General features: G+C 58.2%; 4 protein-coding genes across 10 annotated transcripts; 1 reads left to right on the top strand and 3 right to left on the bottom strand.

Moving 5' to 3' along the window:
• Positions 1–352: 352 nt before the first annotated feature.
• CATSPERZ (catsper channel auxiliary subunit zeta) lies at positions 353–3,477 on the bottom strand. Of its 2 annotated transcripts, XM_060017493.1 has the most exons (6): positions 3,137–3,351; positions 2,526–2,877; positions 1,573–1,652; positions 1,293–1,359; positions 929–1,035; positions 450–570 (listed from the first exon to the last, which is right to left on the bottom strand). In XM_060017493.1, the coding sequence occupies exons 1-5, from the start codon at positions 3,155–3,157 to the stop codon at positions 956–958; spliced, it is 600 nt and encodes a 199-aa protein (XP_059873476.1). In that variant the 5' UTR covers positions 3,158–3,351; the 3' UTR covers positions 450–570; positions 929–955. The 2 variants fall into 2 exon arrangements, with proteins under 2 accessions (XP_059873475.1, XP_059873476.1); XM_060017492.1 differs by lacking the exon at positions 929–1,035 and having other exon boundaries at positions 353–570; positions 3,137–3,477.
• Positions 3,478–3,568: 91 nt separating this feature from the next.
• On the bottom strand, positions 3,569–10,942 carry KCNK4 (potassium two pore domain channel subfamily K member 4). Its single transcript, XM_060017491.1, has 7 exons — positions 10,840–10,942; positions 9,355–9,620; positions 6,261–6,384; positions 5,974–6,134; positions 5,595–5,781; positions 4,959–5,098; positions 3,569–4,278 (listed from the first exon to the last, which is right to left on the bottom strand). Coding segments are annotated over exons 1-7 (1,284 nt in total). The 5' UTR covers positions 10,841–10,942; the 3' UTR covers positions 3,569–3,873.
• A 1,822-nt stretch (positions 10,943–12,764) lies between these two features.
• On the bottom strand, positions 12,765–17,001 carry GPR137 (G protein-coupled receptor 137). 3 transcript variants are annotated; one of them, XM_060019142.1, is made up of 8 exons: positions 16,776–17,001; positions 15,291–15,690; positions 15,158–15,207; positions 14,207–14,432; positions 13,943–14,092; positions 13,689–13,817; positions 13,462–13,577; positions 12,765–13,169 (listed from the first exon to the last, which is right to left on the bottom strand). In XM_060019142.1, the coding sequence occupies exons 2-8, from the start codon at positions 15,645–15,647 to the stop codon at positions 13,010–13,012; spliced, it is 1,188 nt and encodes a 395-aa protein (XP_059875125.1). In that variant the 5' UTR covers positions 15,648–15,690; positions 16,776–17,001; the 3' UTR covers positions 12,765–13,009. The 3 variants fall into 3 exon arrangements, with proteins under 3 accessions (XP_059875125.1, XP_059875126.1, XP_059875127.1); XM_060019143.1 differs by having other exon boundaries at positions 15,291–15,662; XM_060019144.2 differs by lacking the exon at positions 16,776–17,001 and having other exon boundaries at positions 14,309–14,432; positions 15,291–16,643.
• A 156-nt stretch (positions 17,002–17,157) lies between these two features.
• Positions 17,158–27,639, top strand: BAD (BCL2 associated agonist of cell death). 4 transcript variants are annotated; one of them, XM_060019145.1, is made up of 4 exons: positions 17,158–17,294; positions 17,769–17,963; positions 26,378–26,571; positions 27,141–27,639. In XM_060019145.1, exons 2-4 carry the CDS (start codon positions 17,777–17,779, stop codon positions 27,264–27,266), a joined length of 507 nt encoding a protein of 168 aa, XP_059875128.1. In that variant the 5' UTR covers positions 17,158–17,294; positions 17,769–17,776; the 3' UTR covers positions 27,267–27,639. The 4 variants fall into 4 exon arrangements, with proteins under 4 accessions (XP_059875128.1, XP_059875129.1, XP_059875130.1 ...); XM_060019146.1 differs by lacking the exon at positions 17,158–17,294 and adding an exon at positions 17,426–17,487; XM_060019147.1 differs by lacking the exon at positions 17,158–17,294 and adding an exon at positions 17,465–17,589.
• Positions 27,640–27,860: the final 221 nt, after the last annotated feature.

Here is a 27,860-nt window from a genome sequence, read left to right as displayed (position 1 = left end):
GGGGGGGAATAGGGTGTCTGCATATGCATGAGGGGCGGAGCCTAGCACGCCCAAATTAGATAGGAGGTGCTGTCCCTTTCCCTTTTCCGCCTTCCCCCAGGATAACACAATCGGGGCACTTGGACCTCTCACCCAATATCCCCACAAAGCTGCTGAACCCGGAGTGGGAGAAGCAGACCTAATGCATGCAAGAAGTCCTGGATTTCGAGTCCCGGGAAGGCGGAGCCGATAGGGCCCGAACCGAGAACGCTCAAGGTCACTGCGGTGACCGAGTGAAGGTCACAGGGAAAGGCGGAGCCACGTGCGTCCGCCTCACGCGGGCAGCTACGCATTGACTCACGGACCATGTACAGAAGACTCTTTTATTTCTCTAAGGCTCAAAATCCACATGGACAGGGTCGGGCTTGGATCTGGGACCAGGGCTGGAGTCGGGCGGTCACTCGAGCCCGAGGCGGTGCTCTCAGATCACCATGACTTGCAGCCTCTTGTTCCGGCGCCTCTTGAGCCCCTCGATGTATCGCTGCAGCTGCTTGGTCAGGAAGTGGTCCCGGCCGATCTCCGATCGGTAACCTGGAGGGCAGAACCCAACTCAGGGCAGTGAGCAGGGGCATGGCCTCCCCCAGGAGCTGGTCTTTGTTCTTTGGGGAACTTTGGATCTCCAGGGTACTGGGACCTGCCTGTTTTGTTTGTTTCGAATGGTCAAGTCATAGACCTGTGCTCCAAACAGATGGGGGATTCAGAGTAGGATGGGGGTGTTGGAGTGGAGGATGGATGAGGAAGGCAAGTTTAGAGAAGAACGTCTTGAATTAGGGCACTGGGAGCAGGCAGCTTTTGGGACACCTCTTCGACCACCCAGTCTCAGCCATTAGCCCTCCCCACCCCACCCCCACATTCATAAACTAAGCAGGGCAAATCAAAGGAAGTTTACTCAAATAATCCACTGTCCAAAGGCTCCTCACAGCAACCAGGGAGGGGCCAAGGCCACAGAAAGGCTGTCATCCCCAATGGGCAAGTGAAGAAATAGCCTTAGAAAACCTACATCAGGTTGAGAGGGGCTGCACTGAGGCTAGAGCCCAGGCCCTTGACGGTCACCCCATGCTGTCCCCATTGGGTCTCCCTGTGCCCAGTCTCCTAACTTTTTACTTTTCATGGGGCTTCTGGAATAAATGTGGGTGGTAAGGGAATCTGACAGGGCAGACACATCCTGAAACCCCACTCCCACAGGCCGAAGCCCTACCAAATCCCCCAAGTCTCTTGTGGGAGCTGGGGGGATGGGGAGTGGGGAGGCTCACTCCGGAGGGCTTTGGTGAGGATTTCCAGGGCTTCATTCTCCATGAGTTCAGTCAGGGGCAGGGGCAGCTGGAGAGGCAGCAAGAGACTCAGATGTACAAGGGACCCCAGCTCTGCCCACAGCTGAAATGCCCCACCTGCCCCCTCCAGGCCCAAGACCCTCAACCGACCTGCCTGCCCCTCCACCCTGCAAAGCCCCCCCACCCTCTCACCCCTGAAACCCCCAACTTGCCCATCCCCCACCCCCCACTAAACTCCCCAGTCTCCTTGGGTGCCTCCAACCCTGCTCTGCTGCTCCACCCAGTAGGCTCGATGGGGTGTGTGCTTCGAGATATTGAGCGATGACACTGAAGAAGACTTTTCTGGGAGAAGAGAAAAAAGGGATCAGTCATCTGCAGACTGCTGAGACTTCCCCGGAGCAGAGGGGATGTATGGGTAGGCATGTTGGCCGGGGTGGGGGTGGGGGGCCTTCAGAGACCAGCTCCAGGTGCCACTTTAGTGGGAAACAGGATGGGACACTGGTTTAAAGCCTGGGCTTTGTTGTCCCACCCTCCGAGGTTCCAGTTATGACTGCCCCACTTTGTGAGACTTAAGGCCAGTGACTGACTTTCTGACCCTCAAGTTCTTCATCTGTACAATGGGATAATAAGAATGGCGCCATATGGAGGTTGTGAAGTTTAAAGGCGATCATGCAAGGGAAGCCCAGTGCCTGGCACAACAGCAAGTGCTCAACAAATGGCAGTTGTTATATTGTTATATGTTCCAATTCCCTGATGAAGGGCTGGAGAGCAGAGGTGGTGAGGAGAAAGGGAGGCATGTCCCAATCAGCGCACAGCGCAAAGTAGGAAGTAAATACTTAAAAATTGTAACCAATGACTTAATGAATGAAAGACAGGCACCTCCTCAAGCAGCGCAAATCCACAGAAAAGGCATTAACTCCCTCCTTTCAACTATCCGGGTGATTCCATTAAAAACACAGGTCCTACCGTGCTGCCTTTGCACATTTTCCTGCTCGTCTCTATGACCCCAGGACTTTGTACGACGCCTGCCCGGTAGGGGGCATTCCTAGAAGGTCTGGTTGATTTAAAGCGTGGAAGATTAGCGTTGGCGCCCCTTCCAGGGAATCCTAGAAACTTGGGTCCCACAGTTTTCCCCCATTTTACAGCAATAGAAACTGAGGCCCTGGCCATCCCCCTGCCCTGTGGGCGCCCACAGCCCATTGAAGCCACACTGACCGTCGTCGGTCTTGGAATCGTCCTCCTCTAAAGGGCCTCCCAGGGAGCTGCCGCGGCGCATCTCCAGCTCCATCAAGGCGTGCTCGTCCAGCTCCTCTGGCTTGAAGCTGTCCTTGTCCTCTCCGTCATCCGATTCTTCCCAGCCACCGTCCGAGTCGTGGCCAGCCTTCTGGTTGTAAGACCAGCAAGTCGTGCTGCCTACGCTGCTGCCCTCCAGTTCCGAGTCCTCACGGACAGTAGGCAGCGGTACATTCAGCTTCGGCTGCGACTGCGTGGCCGTGGTGCACAGATTCCGAATGTCGTGCGGGCTCGACTTGCCTGAGCCACGGTGGCCCGAAGACTTGGCCAACGCCTGTGGGCCACATACACCGAGGGAAGCCAAGGGTCGTGGGGAATTGGGGAGGAAAGGAAGAGCAGGCTGGGGGTGGGGGAGGATCCTGAGCCCATCCAGGGCCGAGACTCAGTTGCCGGGGTGGGGATGGGGAGGGGGTGATGGTTGGGAGCTGCCCTGAGCCAGGGCTGAGTGAGAGGATAGCCAGGGAGGGGCCCAGGGTGGACCTAGGATGAGTCTGGGGGCTGACAGGGTGAGGAGGACCAGGAAGAGTTCTTACTTTGAAAGGCTTTTCCTCCATGGCTCCGCCCCAACGGACCCAGTCGCCAAAGGCCTCGGGGCGAGGCGGAGGGGGTCACGCTCCAGGAAGGGGGAGGGGCAGGGTCCCGTCCAGAATGGCGATGGGGGTCTCGCGCGGGGAAGGTTCAAGCTACAGCCCTCCACACTAGATGCCGTTATGTCTCCCCATCCCTGCCCCCATAGCTGTACTGAGGATGGACGCACCGCCCATCTTGGCAGATCCCCATGCCAGACCCTATCCTTAACCTCCAGGCAGAGACACCGGTCCAAGCACAGACAAGAGTGCCACGCCTTGACCGATGGTTCGGGTGGTGGTGGGGGGGAGGGTTCGGCCTGGGGGTCGTGGGGGGGGGCCTGACTTGCCCCGGAGGTGGCCCGACGACGCAAGCACTCGCACACCCTCTCGCGTCCCCGGAGCTCCACGCCCGCAGCGATGCAGACTGTTTTCGTTTATTGATGCAGGCTTTGAGGCACAGTCGTGAGATGTTGTGAGGGACAGGCCCAGACGGACAACGAGACAGAAAGCCTTGGGGTTCTGGAAATGGATGAAGTGAGGAGGGGGCCAGGAGCAGAGAGTGGCAGACAAGCAAGCCGTAGCCTCCTCCCCAGGTTTCAGCCAGGTCGGTCGAGAGAGGGCTCTTTGGTTAAACAAGCAGAGCATGCCGGGGAGAGAGCAAGAACGGAGCCCTTGGAGAGGCCCGGGCAGGGGTCTTGCCCCTACGCGGGCACGCCTTTGTCCCGGGGGCGCCCCGGGCCGCGGGGCCGCGCGGGCTTCCTGGGGGTGTTGAGGGGGCGGCGGCTGCCCCGTGGAGCGCGGGGCAGTGCGCAGCCGCGCTCGCTCTGCGTGTCCGAGGACTCGTCGATGAAGGCCAGATTCTCGCTGGGGTAGTCCAGCGCGGAGGCCGTGGGCGGGGTGGGCGGCGTGGGCGGAGAGGGTGGCTCGGTCTTCTCCGGGGCCGCAGGGGATAGGGGTCTGCTGGCGGGCTGCGCTGGGCACGGCGGCGGAAGCAGGGGTGGCCGCTCCTTCTCCGGCGGCGGTGGTGCCGTGGGCCCGACTCGCTGGGTCACCCGCGCGGTCACCGTGCCGGTCCAGCTGGCAGCCTGCGCCGTGAGGCCGCCCATCTGCGCGGGGAGGAAAGGCAGTCCTCGACCGGGGCTCCTCGACCGTCTCCGCAACCCCGGGAGCCTGCCCCTTCACCAGTCAGGCATTGCCCCTCTTTTCCGCCTCGTCTTCCTGCCTCAGGAGTGGGAAAAGGCCGGAGGAGGGAAAAGCTCATCACCCAGCCACATGCTCTCCCCTCCTCCATCTGCGCGGAAGTGCCCTTTTCTCCAGAAGAAAGGACCGACCAGACTTTATTTCAGCTCTCCCTCCCGTGCCCCCAGAGACCTTTGCGCCTCCCCCCTCTCCACGGCCGGGAGCAAGGAGTGGGGCTACAAAATATTTAGAACAATAAATAAAAATACAACAACAAATAAAATTTTAGTGTAAGTATGTCCCATGCAATATTTGGGACATTTATACTCAAATATTATTTGCAACTTATCCAAAATTCACATCAACCGGGCTTCCTTTATCTTTATTTGCTAAATCTGGTAACCTTATCCATGAGAGTAGAGATGGAGTCACCTGCAAACCTGTCAGAGTTTATCGCTTTGTTCCCGGCCGGTGCGCACTGGGGCTCCCTCAGTCCCTGCCTTGGGGAGCCCACACTCTGGAAGGGAGGCAGACTAGTCAACCTGCTGCTGGTGAGCAGCGCAGCAGCGCCAGGGCGCAGGCGCGGTGTCGACGCAGGGGCGCCTACCTCTGCCCGAGTGCGGCGGGACACTACTCGCAGCCAGTTCCCGATGGTGGTGAGCACTGAAGCGAAGTAGGCCAGGCCGAGTAGGATCCAGAACCACACCAGCGGCTGGTAGGCTGCAGAGTTCTGGTTGGGGCTGGCTCCTGGGACGCCACGGGGAGGGCAGAAAGAAGTTGATTGTGAGACACGCCTTGAGCCTGTGAGTCTCTGGTTCACTGCCCCTCTTCCCAACTCGTTGAGAGGATCCGCCCTCCCCAGGACAGTGGGTGTGAGCTAGAGTGCGCGAATGGATGCAAGAAGATGAGTGGGAGTGACTTGAAGGTGTGCAAGAGAAGAGTAAGTGGGGTGCTCACGTGCAAGAATGTGAGCATGTGTGAGGGGTGCACGTGTACAAGAATGTGGCACGTGTGAAGGGGTCACTTAATATGTGTGAGCACGCGTGGGGTGTAAGTGGGCATGAGGTGTTGGTGCATCCCTGGAAAAATGTGAGGGTGCATTCAGTGAGTGGATGTAGGGATTGGAGCAAGCACGTGTGAGCGCACAAGCGCCCTGTGGAACCTGGAGGGAGAGGCAAGATTGCAGAGCCCCTGGGCAGGAATAAAATGGGTAGGGAAGTGCAACCCAAGAAAGTGGCCTCACCGGCCACATAGTCCCCGAAGCCCACCGTGGTGAGCGTCACCACGACGAAGTAGATGGCCTCCAGCTTGCTCCAGCCCTCCACATAGCAGAAAACGAACGTGGGCGTGAGAACGAAGAGCAGGCAGCCGATCAGCAGAAAGAGCACCGCCGATAGAATTCGCACCAGTTCTGGTGGCACCTGCCACTTCTGCAGGGAGGGCAGTAGGCAGGGCCGAGGAGTCACCAAAACCTCCAACTCTCACACCCCACAACCCTCTTCTGGGAGCCCGTGTCCGAGGTTCGCGCGATTCAGGCGCCCCCCGCTCACGTGCCGGGTGGGTATGTAGGGAAGTGTATCCCGAGCCCAACGCAAGGGCGCGCAGGGTGTGGAGCAGCTCACCAGGAAGATGGCTTCGATGTGACCAATGCCGCGGCGTAGGGAGGAGCCCAGCCGGTCCCCGACCCCTGCCAGCAGTATCCCGAACAGCGGGATCCCCACCAGTGCATAAAAGATGCAGAAGAGGCGGCCAGCATCTGTGCGCAGGGCCGCGTTGCCATAGCCTGGGCAGAGGGGTCGTGCAGCAGCTCTAGGGGTTGCCTGGCACCCCCCTACCTCCCCCTGCGCCTTCGCCTGTGAGAAAGCCCAGCCACCCCGTGCCCCCTCCCATGACCAGTCCCCTCCCCCACCGATGGTGGTGATGATGGTGCCTGAGAAAAAGAAGGCGCTGCCCAGGTCCCAGGCTGAGTGGTTGCTGTTCCTGGTTGAGTTGGTGTCAGGGTTTGCACCCCCTCCCAGGGCATCAGCCACCTCCTGCAGGACAAGATGCAGAAGGAGGAACCTCAGTCCTTCCCTCCCGTCCTAGCCAACCCCCTGGCCATCCAGTCTCCAAGGTGTTTCCCTCCTTACCCCTCCCACCTCTCCCCTGCCCTCTGGTCTCCCTGAAGGCAATCCCTTACAGCAGACATTGCAAACTGGAGAGCCCAATTTTGTTTGACCAACACATTGTTTTAGAGACATTTGAATTATCGGCCCCTTAATTTCATATAACAGATTTCCAGTTTTACAGTGGTCAGGAGCACAGACTCTGGGACCAGACTGCCTGGGTTCAAATCTTGGTGCTAGGTGAAGTTGAGCATCAATTTCTGCATCTATCATTTGGGGATGGTGATAATAGTACCTACCTCGTAGAGTTATTGTGAAAAGTTAAAGCACTCACATCAAAGCAAGCACTGTGTGTTTGTGAAATTAGTCCCCATGTAGAGATCATGCCCAGTGAGTTCCAGCTTTCCACAGACCCCACCAGTCCCACCGCCCCTTTGGAAGCTGAGTTTGAGTCCCTTGCCTTCGAAAATCTGATGAAAGTTAGGGACCCTCCCTCCAGGAAGGTTCACATACCAATATATTTTGCATCCAGTTTTAGGAGGGTCATGGATACACAAACCCCTGCCCACCCTGCTGAAGTCCAAACCAAACCCTGTGCTACATAGTAGGTGATCAATAAACATGATTAAATTAATGAAATGGCCATGTGTCTGCCCCTCTTGCCAACCAGTCTGCCTCTCCCTCGGAGGCGGAGTCTGTGTTTTGAGAGTGCCTGCCCTAAGTGATGGAGGTCAGAGCATATAGAGGAGGGGGTGCAGAGGGGCCCTTCCCCAAGGAGCACAGAGCTAAGACACAAGTGGTGTGAGGGAGGTCAGAAACCACCTTCTTTCTCTCTGACTGCAAGACCTCATTAGCAAGACACATTCCAAATTAATCTTCCTAAAGTGACGGCCCAGAATCTCCGTGGTTCCCTGCTATCTGCAGAGTAGAGTCCAAACTCCCCAGCCCAGCCTGTAAGCCCCTTCTCAGTCTGGTCCCACCCTCCCTTTCCCCAGTCTTCACTCCTGGGACCCCCATTTTGGAATTCAAGTTACAGTGACCTTTTCCCCCGATTTTCTGAGATGATTCCATTTCCTGAAATAATTGTTTAATACAGCCAAGAAGTGAAAGGTATGATTAAAAGTGGTTTAATTTTATTCTGCAACACTTTTCCAATAAATTCACTACTTAGGGGAAAAAAATCCTTTGTCATTCTGTGTGTTCTAATTTTTGCTTCAAATGACTAGGCATCTGTTAAATCCAAGAACTGCAAAACACTCCGAGCTTTCCAGCCTCCACGCCTTTGCCCATGCTGTTCCTCTGCCTGGGAGTCTCTTTCAACCCAATCACACATCCCTAAATTCTACCCATCTCACCTGCTTCATTTCAATTACCAGCTCTTCCCAAAGGCAGCTGGCATCTCCCTCCTTGCCCCCAGCACCTAGCCCAGGGCCCAGCATACAACAGGCATTTAACAAAGAAGGAAGTAATGAAAGCTCCTTTTCTACTAAATCCTACAGCGAACTTTCCATGGATTTGTCCCTTCACCTAGATGTAACATCCTCTAGGGTAGAGCCTGCATCTGTTCCACCCCAATATCAATTTCCCTGCTCACCCTATGGTGTACAGCACAGCACCTAGCACACAGTAGGTGCATAATTGCTGCATGACTATTTATGGAAGAGAAATAAAGCAGCTGTTGCCCTCCTTGCTTGGTTCTGCCCTTCCTTTCTTCGTCGTCGTCTTTTTTTTTTTTTTTTTTTAATCCAGGAAAAAAGGAATTCCTTTGTGAAGATAAAATAGGTCAGATTCCCTCCCTCCTCCTGCCCTGTGGTCTGGCCAGGCCCTCTCCTACCCAGGCCTCTCGGAGCTTTGCTGGGCATTCTGGAGGTGTCAGAGACAATGTCAAGCTGCCTGTGTCCTGGACCCACCCCATCCTCATCTCTGCTCCAGGTCCTGCCACCTTGGGAATCAGCTGGAACACCGAGGCTCCATGTTGATGGCTCCTCCCTCCAAAAGAAGGGGCAGGAAATAGGGGTGCCTTTCAATAAAATAATAAACATGAATGTATTAAAGTTAAATGTTACTTTATTTTTTTTTAATATGACAGTGGCTCAGAAATCAGAGACAGTGCAGCAGAGGTGCTTGCCTGACAGTAGCCCAGAAGGCTGCAACCCACACTTTCTTTAGTCATTGGTCCAAAGTTGACCCATCCCTGACTCGCCCTCCCTCTAGCCTCCGCATCATAAGCAGGTGTCCTGGTGGGAAGGTGTGCTCAACCTGGCATCCATGATGGCATGGACCAGCTTGGGGGATCCTGAAATCCTCCGAGATCATCAGTACATGTTTATATGTGCACTTTTCTGGAGGTAGCGGGTGGGGAAGTGTTCACAGTGTTCTTGGGTTTCTCTGAGGCATCTGTGACTTCAAAGAAGCATAGGAACTAGTGTAGGGTTGCCAGATTTAGCAAATAAAAATACTGCACGGGACATATTTATATTTTAAAAGTATTCATTCTTTAGCTGAAATTTACATTTAACTGAGTGTTCCAGACTTCATCTGGCAACCCTAAACCAGTGAGTTAGACCTGAGAAAATGTAACATATCTCATCTGCTACAGCCATGTATTCATTTCTTCCTTCATGCGTTCCTTCATTCAACCACTATCACACACGGAAGGAGCCATTTTAGGAAGATAACCCAATACCAGGCACAGCAAGGAAAACAAATGCCGCCCTGGCCGCCATATTGAAAACACAGAGACCTGGATCCCAGCCTCTGCCCTGCACCCCCCAGCGGCACCCTGCGTTCAGGGGTGCGGGTCTGGAAGCAGCTCTCCAGCACAGGGTCCCAGTGGCATGCAGCTAGTGTCAGGGGGTCACGGGTGACTGCTGAAGGAGCTCTCCCCCACCCACGCACCTTGATGAAGAGCCCCAGGTCCTGGTCGCTCACACATGGATGGGCCCTCAGGAACTTCTCTCGGACCTCCCCCAGCTCCCTTTGGGCCTGCTGCTCATGGGGCTGTTCCAGGGCCTGGAACACCAGGGCACCGGACACCAAGTAGAGCAGGACCACAGCCAACAGTGCCAGTAGCGTGGTGCTGCGCATGGCGCGCCCAGAGGCCCGGCCAATTCCACGGCCCGTCTGGGGAGGCCGGGCAGGGGGCTCCTGGGGAGCTGCAGTCACTGTGGGCAGAACCAGGGATGCTGGGATCAATAACCTGACCTGACACCCCTACACCCTCCTCCAACCCCTACACACCCAATGGTCTTGGAGCCCCCAGCCCTACTACCCACAGACGTCTTCTCCTCACATCCCTCTGGCCGGACACTTGGTACCAGGACACACCCAGTCCCCCCACCGCTGTCCTCCCCCTTACCTCCACTGCCCGGCCCTCAGCCCCTGTCCAGGGACTCCAGGGTGTGAGAAGATAAGAGGGCACCGGGAAGGAGAGTGGAAGGGGGAAAGAGAGACCGAGCCTGCCGAGGGAGAGGCAGGACGAGCGAGGAAATGCTGGGGGCGTGGAGGGGGCCTGGGGAACCCGCCTTCCAGCTGGAGGCTGAGGGGGCACAGAGGACTGTGCAGGGCGGGGACGGGGGTGGCGGGTCCCGGCTCGTCCGCTGAGGCTGCGGCAGCATCTTCGCGGTTTCTCCCTCCCCCCCTAACTCTCCTCGCTCCTCTTCTAGACGCGATGGACCGGGCGGGGAGCCTCCAGGGTCCTCCAGCGCCCCGCTGGGCTTTCGAGGAACCCTGGGGCGGGTCCGGATCGCTGCGCAGAGGCGAGGCAGGGCGGAGGGGAAGGGAGGGTACTGGGTTCCGGGAAGCAGCGCGGTGGGGGCGACCAGGGCCGGACCAGTGCAGCATCCCCTGGACAGCTGTCAGCCCCCGGGACAGAGGGGGGCGGCGCCCTCGCGCACACACGCGGGCACAAAGACCCGCGCGCCCACGCTCCACCCTGCGGCTCCAGGCGGCGCCTCTGCCCGGGCTGCACGCACACACACACTCCACCTGCACACTCCCCGGCCTCTCGGGCACACCGGACGCTCAGGGCCGCGCGCGCCGGGCCAAGGCCCCCAGAGGCCCACACACTTGTGTGCACACACTCACATACACACATACCCAGACCTTGGGGCCACCGCGCAGCGCCCACTGCCCAGACACCGCACCCCCGCCACTCGCTCCCACGGCCTCCCCGCGTCTTCACGCCGACGCCTCGGAGCGTGACGGGCGGCGGCTGGATGCGCGGCCGCAGAACTCCCAGAGGCGCCCACGAACGGGGAGGTGGGCGCCTCTGCCGGCCGGTCGCCCCCTGCGCGCCCCAGCCCCGGAGCCCGGCCGGCGCCCTTCGCCGCCCCGCACTCCCTCTCCGCGCCAGCGCGCCCGCCCTCTCCGCCCCACACTCACTGTCTGCCCCGCTGCGGCTGCGGCTGCGGCCCGGGCTCCGGCACGGCCTCGCCGGTGCCTGCCGGCTGGGCCGCGGAGGCGGCGGCAGCGGCAGGGGCGGAGCGGGCGGCCGCCGGTGCTGGGACCCCCTCCCGCCGCCAGAAGCCCCCCTCCTCCCTCATTTAACCCCTCCAGCGCCGCGCTTCCCTCTGCTGTGCCTCGCCCTCGCCTCCGGCGCAGCTCTCCGCAGACCCTTACCTGCGGCTGCCCAGCCCCCCAATCCTGGCCGGTCCCGGGAGATGAGTGGCAGAGGAGCCCGGGAGGGGTCGCCGTTGGGTCAGGCCTGGAGTCTCAGACCGGGGCCCTGGTTCTGCCCTGTTGGCCAGCCAGCGTGGCCAGCGGCACGGCCCCAACTTGGACATCAGCCGGCTCACCTCTTCGGACAGGCTCCACTCTAATCTCCCAGCATCTTCCAGGCCCACTACCAGGTGGGAAGGGCCCTCAGCTCCCCGCCCCGAGGGACAGCCTGGCCCTTGGGCTCTGCACTCATGAGGGAGGAGACCCCAGGGGACAAAGGGGTGGGGGATCCCCTGGGGCAACCTGTAATTGGCCGAGGTAGGGTTGGGACCAAGCTCTGGGAAATCAAGGTGGGGCACCTCCTGCATCCCCATCTTTTGTTCCTCACTTCCATGCCCATCCCCCAGCCAGGAGCTGGTGCCAGCACTCCCTCCCCCACTGTCTGAACAGCAGGGCCCTGGCAGGTCCTGGAACTCATCTCCTCTCTGCTCTTACCCATTTCTTTACAACTCGGATCTTGCCAAAGACCCTCCTCTTGCCTGGGGGCCTCAGCCTTCACTTGGGTGGTTTTAAGCATGGGCTCTAAGGCTGGCCATCCTCTACCAGTAGGGGGCCTAGACAGGTTACCGAACTCTCCCCACCTCCCAGTCCCCACTTACAGAAAAGAAAAGGGATGACTCTCCCCTCAGGCTGCTGTTCTGAGCATTAAAGTGGTTGGCATTTGTAAATGCTGGAAACAGAGCCTGGCACTCACAACTAAGTGCCCTACAAATGTTGGCAATTTTCCTTTCAACAAAAAGTGTTGGTCCAGTTTTGAGCCGACTCTCTGAGTCTCAGATGCGGCCTGCTGCTTACGAGAGCCCCAGGTGAAGGGTTTCAAGACAGGCTCCGTGCTAGGCCCCAGGAACTCCCAGGAGCTGGAACAATTGGCCACACACATGGGCAGGAGACAGACCCTCTGATAAATGACTCCCAGCCGAGGGACAGATGACATCTGTAAGGGCTGTGACTACAGAGGGCAGTGGCTGCACTATTAGGGACAGTCAGGGAAGGGGCCCCCCAGGACCACCAGGCAGGCTGTGTCGGGGCAGACCAACCATCTGGCCAAATCCACACCTGCTAGGGAGATGGGGGCTGCTTGGTTACTGGCCAGCTCCTCCTCCACAGGCCTTGGACTAACTCCTGGACCTGAAGGCCAGGTTGGGCATAATGACAGGGAAACAGGGTCTCTAGAAATCCCTACCCACTAAGGGTAAGAGGCATAGGAGCCATGCAATCACTGTGCCAAGGGACCCGAGAGGGGGGGACACAGTTCCCTGACCTGGAGATGGTAGGCTTCATAAAGGAGGTGAAATTTGAAGATCTTGAGGAAAGAGTAGAAATTATTCAAGCGGCGAGGGGACTGGAGTGGTCTCTCTTCTGGTCTCTCTTCCCCTCAGACTGCAGGCTCCTCCGTCTCCTCACCCACCAGCCTCGGGGGAGGTAAATGGCCCCTGCCCAGCCCAGCAGCCCCCCTCAAGGGCCGGTGTCTGATTGGCCTTAGACCAAACAGGCAACGGTGTGAGAAACACAAGCAGACAACTGACAGGCAGTGAACAGACTCGGGGCACACACTGTTTATTGAGCGGCAGGTGCAGGACAGGTAGCTGGCTCTGGTGTGGAAGCAGAGGTGGTAGATCATGCCAGGCGGCTATGAGCCTCTGGCAGCCAGGGCCATGCCCCCCATCCTCAGGGACAGCACAAGCTCACTACAACAGGAGTAGCAAGGAGCCGGCCTGGGAAAGGCAGCCACAGCCCCCGGGATCCCGGGCAAGAAGCGGCAGATGAACTTGGCACAGGGGTCTGGGGTGGGAGGGACTGGGGTCTGGGTGTTCTGCGGGGAGATGAAGGGGGATCACGTCTGTGGGGTAGAGTAGAGACTGTGATGGTGGCTGCCTGGTCCCAGAACCTGGGAGAAGAGCAGAGGAGTGGTCCGCGTCTGGCTGCCCCCGCACCAGCCTGGCTCCCGCCCGATGGCACCGTACCAGCTGCTGGAGCCTAGGCTGCCTGACATGCTGCAGGCAGAGAAACAGGCTCAGTCCCACGACAGTCACTAGGACCACAGTCGCAAGAGTTGGGGGAGGGAGAGACACCTGGAAGAGCCCAGTGACCCAGACCTCTCTGACTATGGCAAACTTCATCTTGGAGGGAGAGGTGGAGGCTTCAGCAATAGCAAACCACAGGGGACCTCACCTGGTACAGATCGTGGCACGGGTGGGGGTGTGGGAAGGCCCAGCTGTAGGTCCCCATGGCTCAGTGGGGCAACCCGGGAGCCCAGGGCTCCTGAGGTGGAACCGGGACTCCTACCTGGTGCTCTCACCCCGGCTGTGCTCCCAAGAGCAGCCCTCATCCTCGCAGTGTGCCCGGTCGAAGAAGTAGGAACGGGAGCCAAAGACCTGCCCGTTGAGGATGCGGCTGGTGCTCTGGGGGAGGGAGCCGCCATTGATGCTTCCTCCTGCCCCCCACTGCCCTCCCCCAACCCCCAGAACCCAGCCCAGGTACCCCCAGTGCCGCCCCTCTCCACTGGCCCTCACCAGGTCCTGCGGGGGCCGGTGCACCCGGAAGAAGCCCACCAGCAGGGTGGTGGGCAGCAGCTCCCACACAAAGAGGATGAGGCCAAACACCAGGTAGCCTTTGTTCCCCAGGTCGTTCACCAGGTCCGCCTGTGGGGAGGCAGGGGCTGTACCAACCTGCAGTCGTGCCAATGGGGCACTCAGACAGGGCCCAGGCCAGCTTGGGGCCAAGAGCCACAGCTACTGAGGAGGCGGCAGACGTGCCGAATGCCCACCTGATCAGAGACGTTGTACCAGTCATAATCGAAGGCGTCCAGCCGGCTCCGGGGGGCCAAGGCCAGGGCCGCCAGGTTGTAGCAGGCCCGGCTGGCATAGAGCAGAACCATGGCGCCACCCATCGCAGCTGCCTGGCACACGCTGGTCCCCTGGCACAGATGACAACAGAGGATCCTTAGGGAGGGTAGGCTCCAGCTTTCTCTCTACTCTGAAGACCCCAAACACCCCACAGGACACTCAGGCATCAGCCCTTGTGGCCCTACCTTGGCCTCCAGGTAGATGCTGGTGGAGGGAGCCCGCCGGGCGACAAGGCAGAGGCAGGCGGCAAGAGAGAGTGCGCAGATAACAAACAGGGAGTCGCTCACCAGGACACGCACCAGCAGGAGGGCCCAGGGCTGTGCCCGGCGCCGGCGGGACAGCACTGCACACAGCACATTCACCAGCAGAAAGAGCAGCGAGGCCCCCACGAAGGCCCCTCGGACAGCCAGCCTGCGGCCCACAACACGGTCAGCCCCAGAAGACCACCCTTGGCGCTCCCCAACCACCCAGCCTCCCCCAGGAGACCCCGGTGTCCATCAGAACCTCAGGTCATCCAGTCTGAACCCTGCTCCTCTAGTTTTACAGATGAGGAAACTGAAGCTAAAGGGGTCAGAAGATGACTGACGGCTGTGGTACAGCAGAAAGAGCACTGGATTGGGAATCAGAAATCTGGGTTTAAGCCCTGGCTGTGCCTCCTGCCAGGTGTGTGACCATGAACGTGTTGCTTTACCTTGCTGGGCCTCAGTGTCGTCGCCTCTCAAATGGGGCTAATAACAGCTTCACAGGTAAGTTGTAAAAATTAAAGATGTTTGTGAAAGCTCTTAATAAACTGTGAGATGTTATACAAATGACAAGAGTATCACTGCCCAAGGTCACCCAGAAGTGCCCTTTGGCTTTGGAGTTTCCAAGGGCTGGAGCCTCCAACTCTTCCTCCATCATGGATGACATTGGTACCCTCTCCCTTCACAGTATGTCAACTGTTTCTATTATAGTTGTCCTTCACATATGCAATGCCCCTGCTGAGCCATCTGCACCAGATGCCTAACTCTTCCAAGCTTTTCACAAATATTCTGGGTTGTCCTCGCCTCAGACCTACCAGGGAGGAAGGAATGGACACCGGGCTTCTCCCTGCCCCTGACCTGGAGGCTGAACCCACCAGTGTCCCGAGTACTTACAAGCCTCGGCTCATCTCTGGCCGACGCTTTGCCTTGGCCTTGAACACCACCTGGGAGCAGAGATGCCCATCATTCTTTGGGGCCCTTGGGGCTTGCCACCCCATTGCCCACCCCCACCCGTCACCATGGTTACCTGGGCAAAGTAGAGGTTCATAAGCGTCAGTGTGAAGAACTGGAGGCAGACAGGACAGCAGTAGAGAAGCCAGAAGGGCAGTGGCCCCAGACGGTTGGCTCGGGGTGTATCTCGAAAGTAGAAGGAGAAGAGGGTGGTACGCAAAGCAGCCCAGAGCAGACAGAGTGCCAGGAACACCGTCTGATAGCTGAGACGCTTGTGCCCATACAGGAGCACCAGCCAGAGCTGGGCATAGACGGAGAAGAAGAGCAGGGCGTACAGAGTGGTGTAGGCCGCAGTCAGCCCCAGGGTCACGGCGGGCGGCAGCGCAGGCACCAGCCCAGCAGCAGGCACCAGGCCAGACAGGTTACTCTCCATGTCAGGGAGGGAGGCCTGAATCCCGGAGACAGAGATGGAGGGGCTGGCAGGGGGCCAGGGAAATAAATACGGAGGGGTGGGAGTTGTAGGGTGCAGAGACAGAGATGGGGAGCTCAGGAGGAAAGAAGTTGTGGCTGGCCAGGCCCTCGCCCCCTGAATAGAGGGACCCTTGCCTTTGCGGGGCACAGGCAACCTGGGCCCCTCACTCAGGGGTGTGGAAGGACAGCCTTTCCTCTCCAGGGCAGAGGGGGATGGGAGCACTGCTCTCTGGGCCAGCCTCAGAGCCGGGGGTGGGGAGAGGGGTGGAGGTGCAGAGTCTGAAGAAGAGGAGTCCCTGGTCTTGGTCGCTGGAGTCGTCTTGGCAGGAGGGGGAGAGCCGGCCAACGCCAGTCCGCTCAGGGTTGCGGCCGCTGCTGGGGACGCTCAACGCCTGGCTCTCCCCCTCCCCAAACTGGGGGACTCTTTCCCCTCCAACAAGCCGGATGGGGAGGGCCTCTGCCTTACGTCCTCGGGATTCCGGACGCTGCCCCCACCCCACCCCCCACTGCGTCTACTCCCCAGCCGCGGGGGGCGGGAGGAGACCGACGCCGGGTCCTCAGGCCGCCGATGGGTAGCCGGCTCCGGTCGCTGGGACGCGGGGCTCCGGCTCCCCGGCTCCCGCTGCTCCGCCCCCTCCTGCGCCTGCGCGGCCGCCGTTCGCTACGCAAATTGCTCAGAGTCTGGCCCCTGCTACGCAGAACCGCGCCGCGCCCGGCGCGGAACCGTTCGAGAATTGGCGCGACTTGCGCCGCCGGCGGGCGTCAGGGGTTACAAGAGGCGGCGAGCGGCCGTGACGCTCGGGCTGCGCCGCGTCCGGCCAGTGCCCGGGTGGGCACTGCCCGGGGCCAGCTGCCCTTGCTTCTTTGGGGGGCCGGCAGTTCCCATGCTTCTCTTCCCCATCCTCAAATCGAGATCATGCCGCCCGACCCGGGGCGGTAACGACTTCCCTTCACCCGGTCTCTGAACGAAACTTCCGCCCTCAGCCAAGATGGCCTCCGGGGCCCGCCCCCCCGGGCCTTATCCCGCCTGGCCCCGCAGCCCGCGCTAGCCGGCCCGCGCACTCCCTGGCCGGCGGCGATTCCCGCTCACCTGGCCCGCCGTCTGCCAGGCGCGAGGCTCCGCGAGTCCTATGGTCACCCTCACAGGGGCCCCTGTCCCTTCTGCGCCGGGGCAGTCATCCTGCCAGGGCGAAGGCTCCCTCTCTTATCTCGAGTGCTCCCGAGTTGGCGCGGGGAGTGGCGCCCCTGATGCGGGCGGTGCGAGGTTTCCACCGCGGGAAGAAGGGAGGGGGACTTCCCGAGCCGGCCACCCGGTTCTGACGGAGCAGTGACAACAACAACAGTTGCATCCGACGGCTGAGCTTCAATTAAGGCTTTGCAAAGTGCCTTCACCCACAGTAATCACCACTCAGTTTACAAGGATCACCGACTCCTGAGGGAGGTGTCATTATCCCCATTATACAGGGGTGGGAATTAAGGCCCAGAGGGCCTGAAGGACTCGTCAGCAGGAGCTGGCCTCCAGATGGGGACCCCAAAGAACCCCTCATCTGCTCCCACACACGCCCAAGGCATAAGGAAGTCGGGAGCTGAGCATCCGGAGACGTAGAAGGTACCCAGGAGGAAGGTGGTGGGCGGGGCCCGGGCCGTTAGTAGCCCCGCCTGCTGGCCAGTTAGTGACATTTCGAGAGCTGACTGGGCCGTGTCGGTGACAGTTCCCGTTGCCCAGGCAACTAGGGCCGGGCTCCCTCGGTGCTAGAGGGACGCGGCGGGCCCGGGTCAGGGGCCTCGAGATCGGGCTTGCGGTGAGACCTGTGTGCCGTCACCACGGGCGGGTCTGGCCGAGGCCTGGGTGTGGGCCTGGGGCTGCCGTACCGCCCCAGGGCTCTGAGAGATTTAGATCCTGGGTGGGTAGGTTGAGCTTCCTGCTGTGCCAGACTCAACGGACAGATGGGGGCCTGGGAGGCAGGGTGGACCTGGGGTTCTGAGGTGGGAGAGGGAGCCAGGGATGCCTGCGCCCCCCCCCCACCGCCGGCCCCCGTTAGCCCCAGCTGTGCCCTAACCACCTACCATCTTACCCCCGCAGCCCAGAGCATGTTCCAGATCCCAGAGTTTGAGCAGAGTGAGCAGGAAGACTCCAGCCCTGCAGATAGGGGCCTGGGCCCCAGCCCCACAGGGGACAGGCCCCCAGGTCCCAGCAAGCACCAGCAAACGGCCCCAGGCCTCCTGGGGGAAGCTGGTCACCAGCAGGGGCAGCCAGCCAGCAGCAGCCACCATGGAGGTAGGCACCCCTGCCCCAAAAACAACCACCTGGCCTCCAGCCCAGTAGCTCCCTGCACCCCAGCCACATCCACACTCACTGCGTGGCTTTGAGCAAGTCCCTAACCTCTCTGCACCTCAGCTTCCTCCTCGGTAAAACAGAGCAATTAGTCACCACCAACGTAGTGCTGTGGGGATGATTAGGAATACCTAAGAAGCAATTATAGAGCTGGTGCTTGGTAAGTGGTCAAAGTACGCAGCTCTTAGCTTAGGGCCAGGACAGAATCACTGAGAGGCAACTTAGGTCACACTTGCTTGGCATTTCCTTGGGGCTAGAAGACTTGGTGGTGCCCTGCCCCAGGCTAGCACTTTCCCTGAGATCCCGGGATCCAGCCTTCCAGCCCCAGCTATGTTCTTTCCAGCCCTGTGGCTCACACGCGGGTTGTCCTTGCCAGTTGCCAGGGCCAGGTGACCCCAAGAGGCAGACAGCCCTACCAGGCAGCGGGTCTGTGTGGGGCTGGGGAAGCATCGGCTGTCCTCCACATCTACTGAGGGGGACCCAGCGCTGAGATGGAAGGATGGGCCCTGGAGCGCAGTGGCCATTTCTCTGTAGTCCCCACCTCCCCAGTGGCCAGCACAAGCCTTGGCACCTGGAACAACCACAAAGATCTTCTGAAAACAAAACTCATGTCCCTCACCTGTGGAAGCCGAATTGACGCCCTCCCATTTTCAGGAGCAGGAAGGCTTATTAAGACCCCCTCCCCAGGGAATTCCCTGGCAGTCCATTGGTTAGGACTCAGTGCTGTCACTACCTAGGACCCGGGTTCAATCCCTGGTCAGGGAACTAGGATCCTGCAAGCCATGCGGCGCAGCCAAAAAAAAAAAAGAAACAAACAAACAAAAAGGTTGGTATTCAGTTATTAGTCAGGGATATAATCTCTAATACAAAACAAAACAAAAAATCCTCCCTAGCCCACTGTCTGTCACACTGAACTCCACAGGTTTTCTTTAACTTCCAGTTTTTTTTTTTTTTTTTTTTTTTTTTTGTTGCGATACGCGGGCCTCTCACTGTTGTGGCCTCTCCCGTTGCGGAGCACAGGCTCCGGACGCGCAGACTCAGCGGCCATGGCTCACGGGCCCAGCCGCTCCGCGGCATGTGGGATCTTCCCGGACCGGGGCACGAACCCGTGTCCCCTGCATCGGCAGGCGGACTCTCAACCACTGCGCCACCAGGGAAGCCCAACTTCCAGATTTTTGCACTTGCTGTTTTTCTGCTTGAAACAGCTTTCTGCCCACCCCCCCCACACCCGGCTGTCCCTTCCCATCTTCTGTGTCAAGTGCTGAATGTATGTTCCAGCTGCCAGGGGTTCATCAGTGACCAGAAGAGAGAAACCCTTGCCCTTGTGGTTGCCCACATTCTAGTAGGTAGAGGGAGACAAACCATAAACAAAGAAACAAAGTAGTGAGTGATATAATGCGTTAGAAGATGATGCACTACATGACACACTCTTGACTTTCTCATTGGAATCCAGAGTACTGGGGGGCCGGGGGAGTGATTTTAACTGTGGTGGTCAGGGTGGGCCTTGGTAAGAAGCAACATTTCAGCAAAGGCTAGAATCAATGAGGGGTGAGCCAGGCAGAGGTCTCTGGGAAGACAGATGCAGGCAGAGACCTGCAGGCGGAGGGAAGGGCACATGCAAAGGCCCTGAGGTCAGGACACAGTTCAGGCCAGTGAGGGGAGGGAGGTTGGAGAGTTAAGGGAGGGGGAGGGGCCGATGGACAGGGCCTTGAAGGCCCAGGTGAGGACTCTGGCTTTCACTTTGAGTGAAAACCTAGAGGGCTTTGATCTTATTTGGACCTCGAGAGAATCACCAGGGCCCCTGTGTTGAGCCGGGTCTGCATTGGGCAGAGGCAGGGGCGGTGCCACAGGGGAGGATGGTGATCTGTGCCAGGCTGGTGGTGGTGGAAGTGGTAAGCAGCTGGACTCTGGGTTTCTCTTGAAGGTACAGCTGGCAGGATTTGCTGGCAGACAGTTGTGGGGTATGAGGCACAGAGAAGATGGCTGCAAGGGATCTGGCCTGGGCACCTGGAAGGATGGAGTCGCTCTTAACTGAGATGGAACTGAGACGGCGAGGGGTGAGATCAGGAGCCCTGTTTGGGCCAGAGCAGGTTAGAGGTGCCTTTTGGGCATGCAGGTGGAGACTTCTAGTAGGGATAGATACCTGTAGAAGTTGGCAGTCGCTGATGTAGTGTTCTGTGGGCCCTGGGAACCAGTGTAGACAGGGGAGGAGCTGGACTGAGCCTGGGGATCCAGTCTGCAGAGGGCAGCAGGAGAGGAGGAGTCAGCACTGGGGTCTGAGAAGGAGGGAGCGGTCTGGTAAGGAGAGGGCGAGCTGAACCCGTGAGGCTCCTTCCAGGGCTGCTGGAGGAGGACTGTGAGTAGAGACTGGACTCGACACAGGGCCAGTGCAGCTTGGGTGGCAAGTGGGGAGGGATGATAGGAAGAGGGTTGGAGGTAGAAAGGGGAGCCCACCCCCTCTCGGCAGCTGAGCTCTGGCAAAGAGGAACAGAGGAGCGGGTGGCAGCTGAAGGCCCAAGGAGGGTCAAGGAAGGGTTGTTTTATTATGTCTTTTATGATAGAAAGGGAAATGAAAAGAGCATTTGGTGGTGGGGGGCCCATGCTGCGCGGCTTGTGGGATCTTAGTTCCCCAACCAGGGATGGAACCCATGCCCCCTGCAGTGGAAGCATGGAGTCTTAACCACTGGACCACCAGGGAATTCCCAAAAGAGCATGTTTGTAAGCTGATGGAGTAATCCAGGAGCGAGGAAAATACTGGAGGATGCAGAAGAGAAGGGAAGCTTGCTGGAGAGGTGTCCCTGAGTAGGAGAGAGCAGTCTGGTGTGCAGGGGAGGGGCGGCTCAGCTAAGAGCGGTGGAGGGCAGGGGGAGATACCTCATGGGAACTAGTAGAAGTCTCTCTCATGGGTGCTTCCATTTTCTTGGTAAAAGGAAGCCAGGTCTTGAGCCAGGAGTGAGGGTTGGGAGAGGGATGGGGGCTGATGGGGAGAGAGGAGCAGGTTTGAAGTGGTTGTCTTGGCCTAGAGGATGGAGTGTGGAAGGTGTGCTGGGCAACATCTAGGGTGCCACTGGGTCTCGTGACCGTGAATTTGAACTGAGGTGGCACGGCTGTGCTTTCCTCCAGCCCCACTGGCCAGTCGGCTGCCTGTGGGAACTGGCAGGGAGTTGGCCTTAACCAGACCTGTGCTGGTCTCAGCCCAGTGAGAGAGGTGGCTGGGGGCTTAGCTCGTGTGCAGTGTAGGCTGGCCAAGTGTGAGGAGTCCCAGCATCATTAGAGTTGGGGTGCCAAGGCAGGGAGCTGGGAAGGACCACTTCGGTGCCATGAATGAATGAAGACACGAGCGGCTAAGGGAGTGGCTGGGGAGAGAACGGCAGGGAGCTCCAGTAATCTCCTGCACCCACAAGGGGCCCACCCTGTGGGTGGTGGGTGCTTGAGGCCCGGAGTGGGAAGGGTGGCACAGCCCAAGAAACTAGATTTGTGGAGGAAGGAGTGAGAATGGTCTGAAGCAGCAATAAGCCAAGGGGATGCCTATCCCAGCTCCAGGTCCAGCCATGAGGAGGCCCGCAGGGGAGAAAATAGCCACCATGTAAGAGGACTGCACTGGATTCCTTAAACTTTTCTTTTTTAATTAATTAATTTTTGGCAGCATTGAGTCTGTTGCTGCGCGCAGGCTTTCTCTAGTTGCAGCGAGCGGGGGCTACTCTTCGTTGCGGTGCGCAGGCTTCTCATTACAGTGGCTTCTTCTCTTATTGTGAAGCATGGGCTCTAGGCGTGGGATTCAGTAGTTGTGGCTCGTGGGCTCAGTAGTTGTGGCTCACGGGATCTAGAGCGCAGGTTCAGTAGTTGTGGCTCATGGGCTTAGTTGCTCCGCGGCATGTGGGATCTTCCCTGACCAGGGCTCGAACCTGTGTCCCCTGCATTGGCAGGTGGATTCTTAACCACTGCGCCTCCAGGGATGCCCATCCTTAAACTTTGGACTTAGTTTTCGATGTCTAAAAAGCAAGTGATTTTTCCATAAAAGATCCGCAAGTGCCAGCGACCTGCCAGAGCCACAGGGCCACTGCCCCCTCCAGATGGGCAGGGTCCTGTCACTCTTCATAATCCCTGCCCCCACACCCCTGCTGTAGTGGACGGCGTGTGTCCCCAGGGCGGGCCTGTGGCCACCTTGTGTGCTGTGACAGCTCCATTGCATAGCCTGGTGCCTGGGGCGGCTGGTGCGTGGATGATGGAGAGGGGAGGAAGGACATGCAGTGGGAGAAGCAGCCCAGTGCCGGGCCCTGGGCCAGACTGCAGGGGTCAAGCTCAGCTCTCCCCTCTACTGGTAGCTCGAGCTTGAGCAGGTTACTTAACTCACTCTGCCTCAGTTTTCTTTGTTTTTCCTTTTTAAAAAATTGAAGTGTGGGCTTCCCTGGTGGCGCAGTGGTTGAGAGTCCGCCTGCCGATGCAGGGGACACGGGTTCGTACTTCACCATAGTAAGTGAAGTCAGAGAAAGAAAATATCACATGATATCACTTATATGTGAAACTAAAAAAAATGATACAAATGAACTTACTTACAAAACAGAAATAGACTCACAGACATAGAAAACAAACTTACGGTTACCAAAGGGGAAAGGAGGTGGGAAGGGATAAATTAGGATTTGGGGATATATTTTTCTTTTTGGCCGTACCACGCTCAGCTTGTGCGATCTTAGTTCCCCGATCAGGGATTAATAACCTATAATGGAAAAGAATCTGAACAGGAATATATATATGTATATGTATGTATAACTGAATCACTTTGCTGTATACCTGAAACTAACACATCATTGTAAATCGACTACACTTCAATTTTTTCTTTTTTTTTTGTTTTTTTGTGGTACACGGGCCTCTCACTGTTGTCTCTCCCGTTGCGGAGCACAGGCTCCGGATGCGCAGGCTCAGCGGCCATGGCTCACGGGCCCAGCCGCTCCGCGGCATGTGGGATCTTCCCGGACCAGGGCTCGAACCCATGTCCCCTGCATTGGCAGGCGGATTCTTAATCACTGTGCCACCGGGGAAGTCCCAAAGAAGAATAATATTTTATTTCAGTGTCCCAAATACAATTTTGGTGGAATACAGCAATGCACAGCCATGTATATTATTGTTTCTGGCTTCTTTCAAGCTATGACTGCAATGTTGAGTGGTTGTGACAGAGACTGTGTGGCCTGCAATGCCCAAAATATTTACTATGTGGCCCTTTACAGAAAACATTTGCCAGCCTCTGCTTTAGTGTTTTCTGATTTCCTCAGCTCTGAGCAAGGTGGGGGTATGTTCTCTACAGGACGGTAAGGGGCTTTTGTACCCCAAACGGCTTTGGGGACACAGGAAGCCTCGGCCAAGACACGACAGGCAGCGCACCTGCTCAGGGAGGAGTGCCACGCTGCTCTCCTGCTGGGGGCGAACAGTAAGTGCACCACCCACGTGTGGTAGAGCAGGATCCAAACCCAGCCCTGCCTGATGGCAAAGCCTCACTGCCTCAAACTGTCTGGAACATCACTGTTTTAATGAAGTGTGCAAGGATGCTCACAGAAGCATGAACATGGATGTGTCCAGCCCCATGCACGTACCCAGAAGCCCAATGGGTAAAGAACTTAAAGCCTGGTGGTGGGCCTCGGGGCACCTCCAGCCCTAGGCCCCTCCCAATTCCCCACCCCAGCCCCAGGCAGGCTCTCTGGAAGGATGGTGTGAGTGGGCAGGCCTGGGTACCCACCCATGCTCACAACCAGACAGGAGCCACGCCCATCTCTCACCCTTACCTTCCCCAAACTGGGAGAGGCCACCTCTGCCGTGCCCCGGGGCATGTAGGGGTGAGAGCTGATTGAAGGTTGGATGCATAGGGTGGGAGGGGCATATCCACTTCCCCCTGGGAGTTCACAGAAAATCCCTCAGATTTTTTTCTAGTAAACAGAAGGACACTTAAATGTTCAGTTTACACTCAGGAGTGTCATTTTGACAATGGCTGGCTTGGCGTTGCTAAATCCACGGCTTTGGTAAAAATCCCCACTCCTTAGGGTAGGCCGCTGGTAGAGCTGGCACTTACAGAAGGAGGACCAGGGGTGCCTTCCCAGACCTGAGGCCCCAAGGTGGCCCGTGGTGCTGCTGGAGGGAGCCGGGGGCATGAGAGTTAAGCACACAGGCACAGGAGCCAGAATGGTTGGGTTGGAATCCCAGCTCTGCCATCTACTAGCTGTGTGACCTTGGGCAAGTTACTTACCCTCTCTGTGCCTTAGTTTTCTCCTCTGTAAAATGGAGACAGGGAGTAACCTCCTTCATAGGATGTGATGAGGACGTAAGGAATTGATACACACGAAGCACACTTCCAACCTGACACAGCGAGTGCTCTTCTGCTTGCTCTGATTCCTAGGCGAGGGTGCAGTGCCCCCCTGCCAATCACTCATCTTCTGACCCTTGGGCCTTGCATCTGTCAAGTGTGGAGGTGTGTGTATTCTTAGTGCTGGTAAAGGAAAATAATAGCTGATGTTTCCTAAGCATTTAAGTGACCGGGCAGGGTGTACCAGCTGTGCGACCCTGGGCAAGTTCCTAACCTCTCTGTGCTTCTACTTCCTCATGTGTGAAATAGGGAGAACTTGGCCTCTGCTTCACTGGGAAGCTGGGAGCCTGCAGGACATGAAAAATGCAGAACTGGGTGCTTTCCCTGTGTCATTTGTTCTCGTGGAGGTCCTGGGGTCTGGGGTCCATTTCACAGAGGACTACACTGAGGCCCCAAGGGATTAAAGAAAAGGTCCCAGGTCACAAAGCAGGAAGGTGGTGGTGGGGACCCCGGCCCTGCTGCCCACGCCTCACGGAACTGGTCAGCGCTCTGCAGATGGGCCTATTCTCATCAGGGGTCTTGCTGCTCTCAGCTCCTTAGCCCCCACGCCCAATCCCAGCTGCTGATTTAGCTGCCCGTTCCCCACTGCCAACTCACTCCTCAAAGGCTTTATGGTCTCCCTACCTACCTGACCTCAGGCTTTGGTGACGCCCAGGAGCTCCGACCACCCGCTTAGCCTAGGCCTTTCTGGATCCAGCCCCCTCTTCCCTTTTTGGCTTTCTCAGCCATGTGTCTGGAGATGGGACCCTTGGAGGCCCAGCAGCCCTGGAGCTGACCCACAGGCCTTTTGGGAGGGGATGAGACAGTTACCCCTGGTTTCAAGACCGGGTCTAGATCTTAGTTTCTCCAGAACGCCTCCCTGTGGACGCTGGCCCCCTGCACTTCTTCCATGCCTGTCTTTCACTCTATACTTAGTTCTGGATTTTGCTCCTGGGAGTGTTTTAGGTCTTTGCTGGACTGCGTATGGGGGTGGGGTTGGCAGGAGTTCGGGAGATGGCACACAGTACCTACGTCGGTCAAACTCAGGACACACCTCTTTGCATAATGATCCACCACGCCCTTTCAGCTTAGCACTTTCCAGCTCTTTATGTGACCCTTATGCAGTCACTGGTAGTAAGGACTACGTTTATCCCCACAGAGAGGTGAGGGCACAGGTGCAGGGAGTTGAAGGGCAGCTGGACAAGGGAAGAAGTGTAGCTCAATGGATAATCACTGGACTCTGGATTCCAACAAACCTCTAGGGACTTCTAGCCTCAGAGCTTCACAGCTGTGGGACCCTGCGCAAGTCTTAACCTCTCTTAAGCCTCTGTCTTCTCATCTGCAAAGTGGAAGCAATGTTAGTACTCACCTCCCAGGATGGTTAGGAGGATAATGAAGTAATGCCCAGGGCCTACTAGCACACAGCAAGTGCTCCCTAAGTATTACCTAAAGTCAACAGACCTTTCTGGACAATTTCTCCAAAGTGGGTGCTGTGAGAAGTACAGACACGCTGCTGACAGGCTCTTGTTCTCTGGGGGCCCAAGGTCTCCTGTAGGCCACAGCAGTGAAACAAATGGACCCCAGCAGGTCAGCTGCAGGTCGCCTGGCTGGGGCGACCTCCTCATCCAGGGGACTGGCTTCCTCTGCGGGGGAATGGGGCTGAGGAAAGAGCTACCGGCCCAGGGGGTTGCTGGGAAGCCCCAGCATCACGCACTCGCAGCTCTAACTACTAGTTCTTATGCCCTTATTTTGTGCCAGGCACAGAGGAAAGTCATTTTATACACTAAGGGCCTGGCCCATTATTGGGGCTCAATTAAGATTTGTGGGATTAGTGAGAAGTTAATTCGAATCTTCACAAAAGCCCCATGAGTTTCCCTTAGGAGGGAACTGGGGCTCTGAGAGGTAGAGTGATGTGCACGCAAAGACCACAGCGGGCCGACGGAGCTAATGCTGAGGGCTTCGGCAGAGCTGGGGCCACAGAGGAGTTGAAATTCACGTCGTCCCCACCCCCTGACCTTCTCTGCAGGCACTGGGGCTGTGGAGACCCGGAGTCGCCACAGCTTCTACTCCGCGGGGACGGAGGATGAAGAAGGGACGGAGGAGGAGGAGCCCAGCCCCTTCCGGGGCCGCTCGAGCTCGGCGCCCCCCAACCTCTGGGCTGCACAGCGATATGGCCGCGAGCTCCGGAGGATGAGCGACGAGTTCCACGGCTCCTTCAAGGTGAGCTCCGGCCGGGGCGCACAAGGCACCGTAGTCCCGGAGCATGCCGGGACCTATACTCCCGGGGCTCCTCCCACTGGGCTGTCCCATTCGAGTCCCACTGCATGTCGGGATTTGCGGTCTCGGGACTCCTCCCTCCAGCCTGTCCTTTCCCGAGTCCCAGGGCATTTCGGGATCTATAACCCAGACCCCGCTCCAGAAGGCCCAGGCTCCTGGGTTCCCCAAATCCTTTGAGCGCGGGGCATGCTGGCATCTGTGCTCCTGAACGACCTCTTTCGGATATCCGGGTTCCTGGACCTCAATTTCGGAACCCCTTCTTTAATTTTCGAATTACGGTCCCATCTTCCAGGTGCCAGATCTCCAGCTCTGGCGCTTACAGGGTCCTAGGCATCCTCTCTTCCCGCCCCCGGCATGGAGAGTCTGGGATCTCGGTACAGGGCCTGCTGGCACTATTGTCTTTATCTCCCCCGTGATCTCACTTGGCGGTGGGATTCCGGAAGCGGAGGGGCCAGGCTCGAGGTGCCAGGATAAGCTAATTCACATAACCCTTTCCTCCTCCCACCCCGAAGGGACTTCCTCGCCCGAACAGCGCGGGCACAGCGGCGCAGATGCGACAAAGCCCCAGCTGGACGCGCTTCCTTCAGTCCTGGTGGAACCGGAACTTGGGGAGAGGAGGCCCCGCCCCCTCCCAGTGACCTTCTGTCCCACATCCCGAATCTCCGAACCGCTGCTGGCGGCCATCTTGGGAGTGGGCGGAAGTCTTTTCTGCAGGCCTTATGCAAAAGGAGGCTGTTTCGTCCCTTTCAGAAGGAGGCGGTCTGACCCAGAGCCCAATTCCCTTCCGGTGTGTGCGAGGACCGCGGAGGGGCTCGGCCCCCGTCGGAAGTCTTGAAGTTTTTCCGCCCTTAGGTGCTGGAAATGGCCCTGTGACCCCGCCCCCGGCACTGGGCTGCCACAGTCGCCTTCGCCAGTTGCGAGCCGGAATTAACCCTAACTTCGCCAGAACCCTTTCCTCCGCGGTAACGCTGCGGGCCGATGCTCGCTAGAAATGTGGTAATAAAGCCCGCGTCTGTGCCGTGGAGTCTCCTATGTCCGTCGCTTGGGGCTTCGCGGGCAGGGGGAGCGGTAGCACTGACAGAGTTTCAAAAGATGCCCTCGTTTTATATATAAGGGAAATTGCGGCTGTTTCTGAGTGACATCATGGGACCGAGATCAGAGAGGGGTTGAGGCGGCGAGCAGAGCCACGGCTGCTCGGCCTCCGGGAAGCGGAGTGCGACCGGACCTCGGGG

Source organism: Delphinus delphis, chromosome 8 (assembly GCF_949987515.2).
Source record: "Delphinus delphis chromosome 8, mDelDel1.2, whole genome shotgun sequence".
Classification (NCBI taxonomy): domain Eukaryota; kingdom Metazoa; phylum Chordata; class Mammalia; order Artiodactyla; family Delphinidae; genus Delphinus; species Delphinus delphis.
This window is presented reverse-complemented; position numbering and strand designations above follow the sequence as displayed.

Excerpts from the sequence above, each read along its gene's own strand:
- GPR137 (XM_060019142.1), bottom strand. The coding sequence starts at position 15,647 with ATGGAGAGTAACCTGTCTGGCCTGGTGCCTGCTGCTGGGCTGGTGCCT. Across the intron at positions 14,093-14,206 it reads GCATCTACCTGGAGGCCAAG|GGGACCAGCGTGTGCCAGGC; the intron begins GTAGGGCCACAA and ends CATCTGTGCCAG. Across the intron at positions 13,818-13,942 it reads GGTACAACGTCTCTGATCAG|GCGGACCTGGTGAACGACCT; the intron begins GTGGGCATTCGG and ends GCCTCCCCACAG.
- CATSPERZ (XM_060017492.1), bottom strand. The coding sequence starts at position 3,157 with ATGGAGGAAAAGCCTTTCAAA. Across the intron at positions 2,878-3,136 it reads TGGAGGAAAAGCCTTTCAAA|GCGTTGGCCAAGTCTTCGGG; the intron begins GTAAGAACTCTT and ends TGTGGCCCACAG. Across the intron at positions 571-1,292 it reads CCTCACCAAAGCCCTCCGGA|GTTACCGATCGGAGATCGGC; the intron begins GTGAGCCTCCCC and ends TCTGCCCTCCAG.
- BAD (XM_060019145.1), top strand. The coding sequence starts at position 17,777 with ATGTTCCAGATCCCAGAGTTTGAGCAGAGTGAGCAGGAAGACTCCAGC. Across the intron at positions 17,964-26,377 it reads CAGCAGCAGCCACCATGGAG|GCACTGGGGCTGTGGAGACC; the intron begins GTAGGCACCCCT and ends CCTTCTCTGCAG. Across the intron at positions 26,572-27,140 it reads AGTTCCACGGCTCCTTCAAG|GGACTTCCTCGCCCGAACAG; the intron begins GTGAGCTCCGGC and ends CCCACCCCGAAG.
- KCNK4 (XM_060017491.1), bottom strand. Across the intron at positions 6,385-9,354 it reads ACCTGGGGCTCTTCATCAAG|GAGGTGGCTGATGCCCTGGG; the intron begins GTGCGTGGGTGG and ends CTTGTCCTGCAG. Across the intron at positions 4,279-4,958 it reads CCCGCCGCACTCGGGCAGAG|ATGGGCGGCCTCACGGCGCA; the intron begins GTAGGCGCCCCT and ends CTCCCCGCGCAG.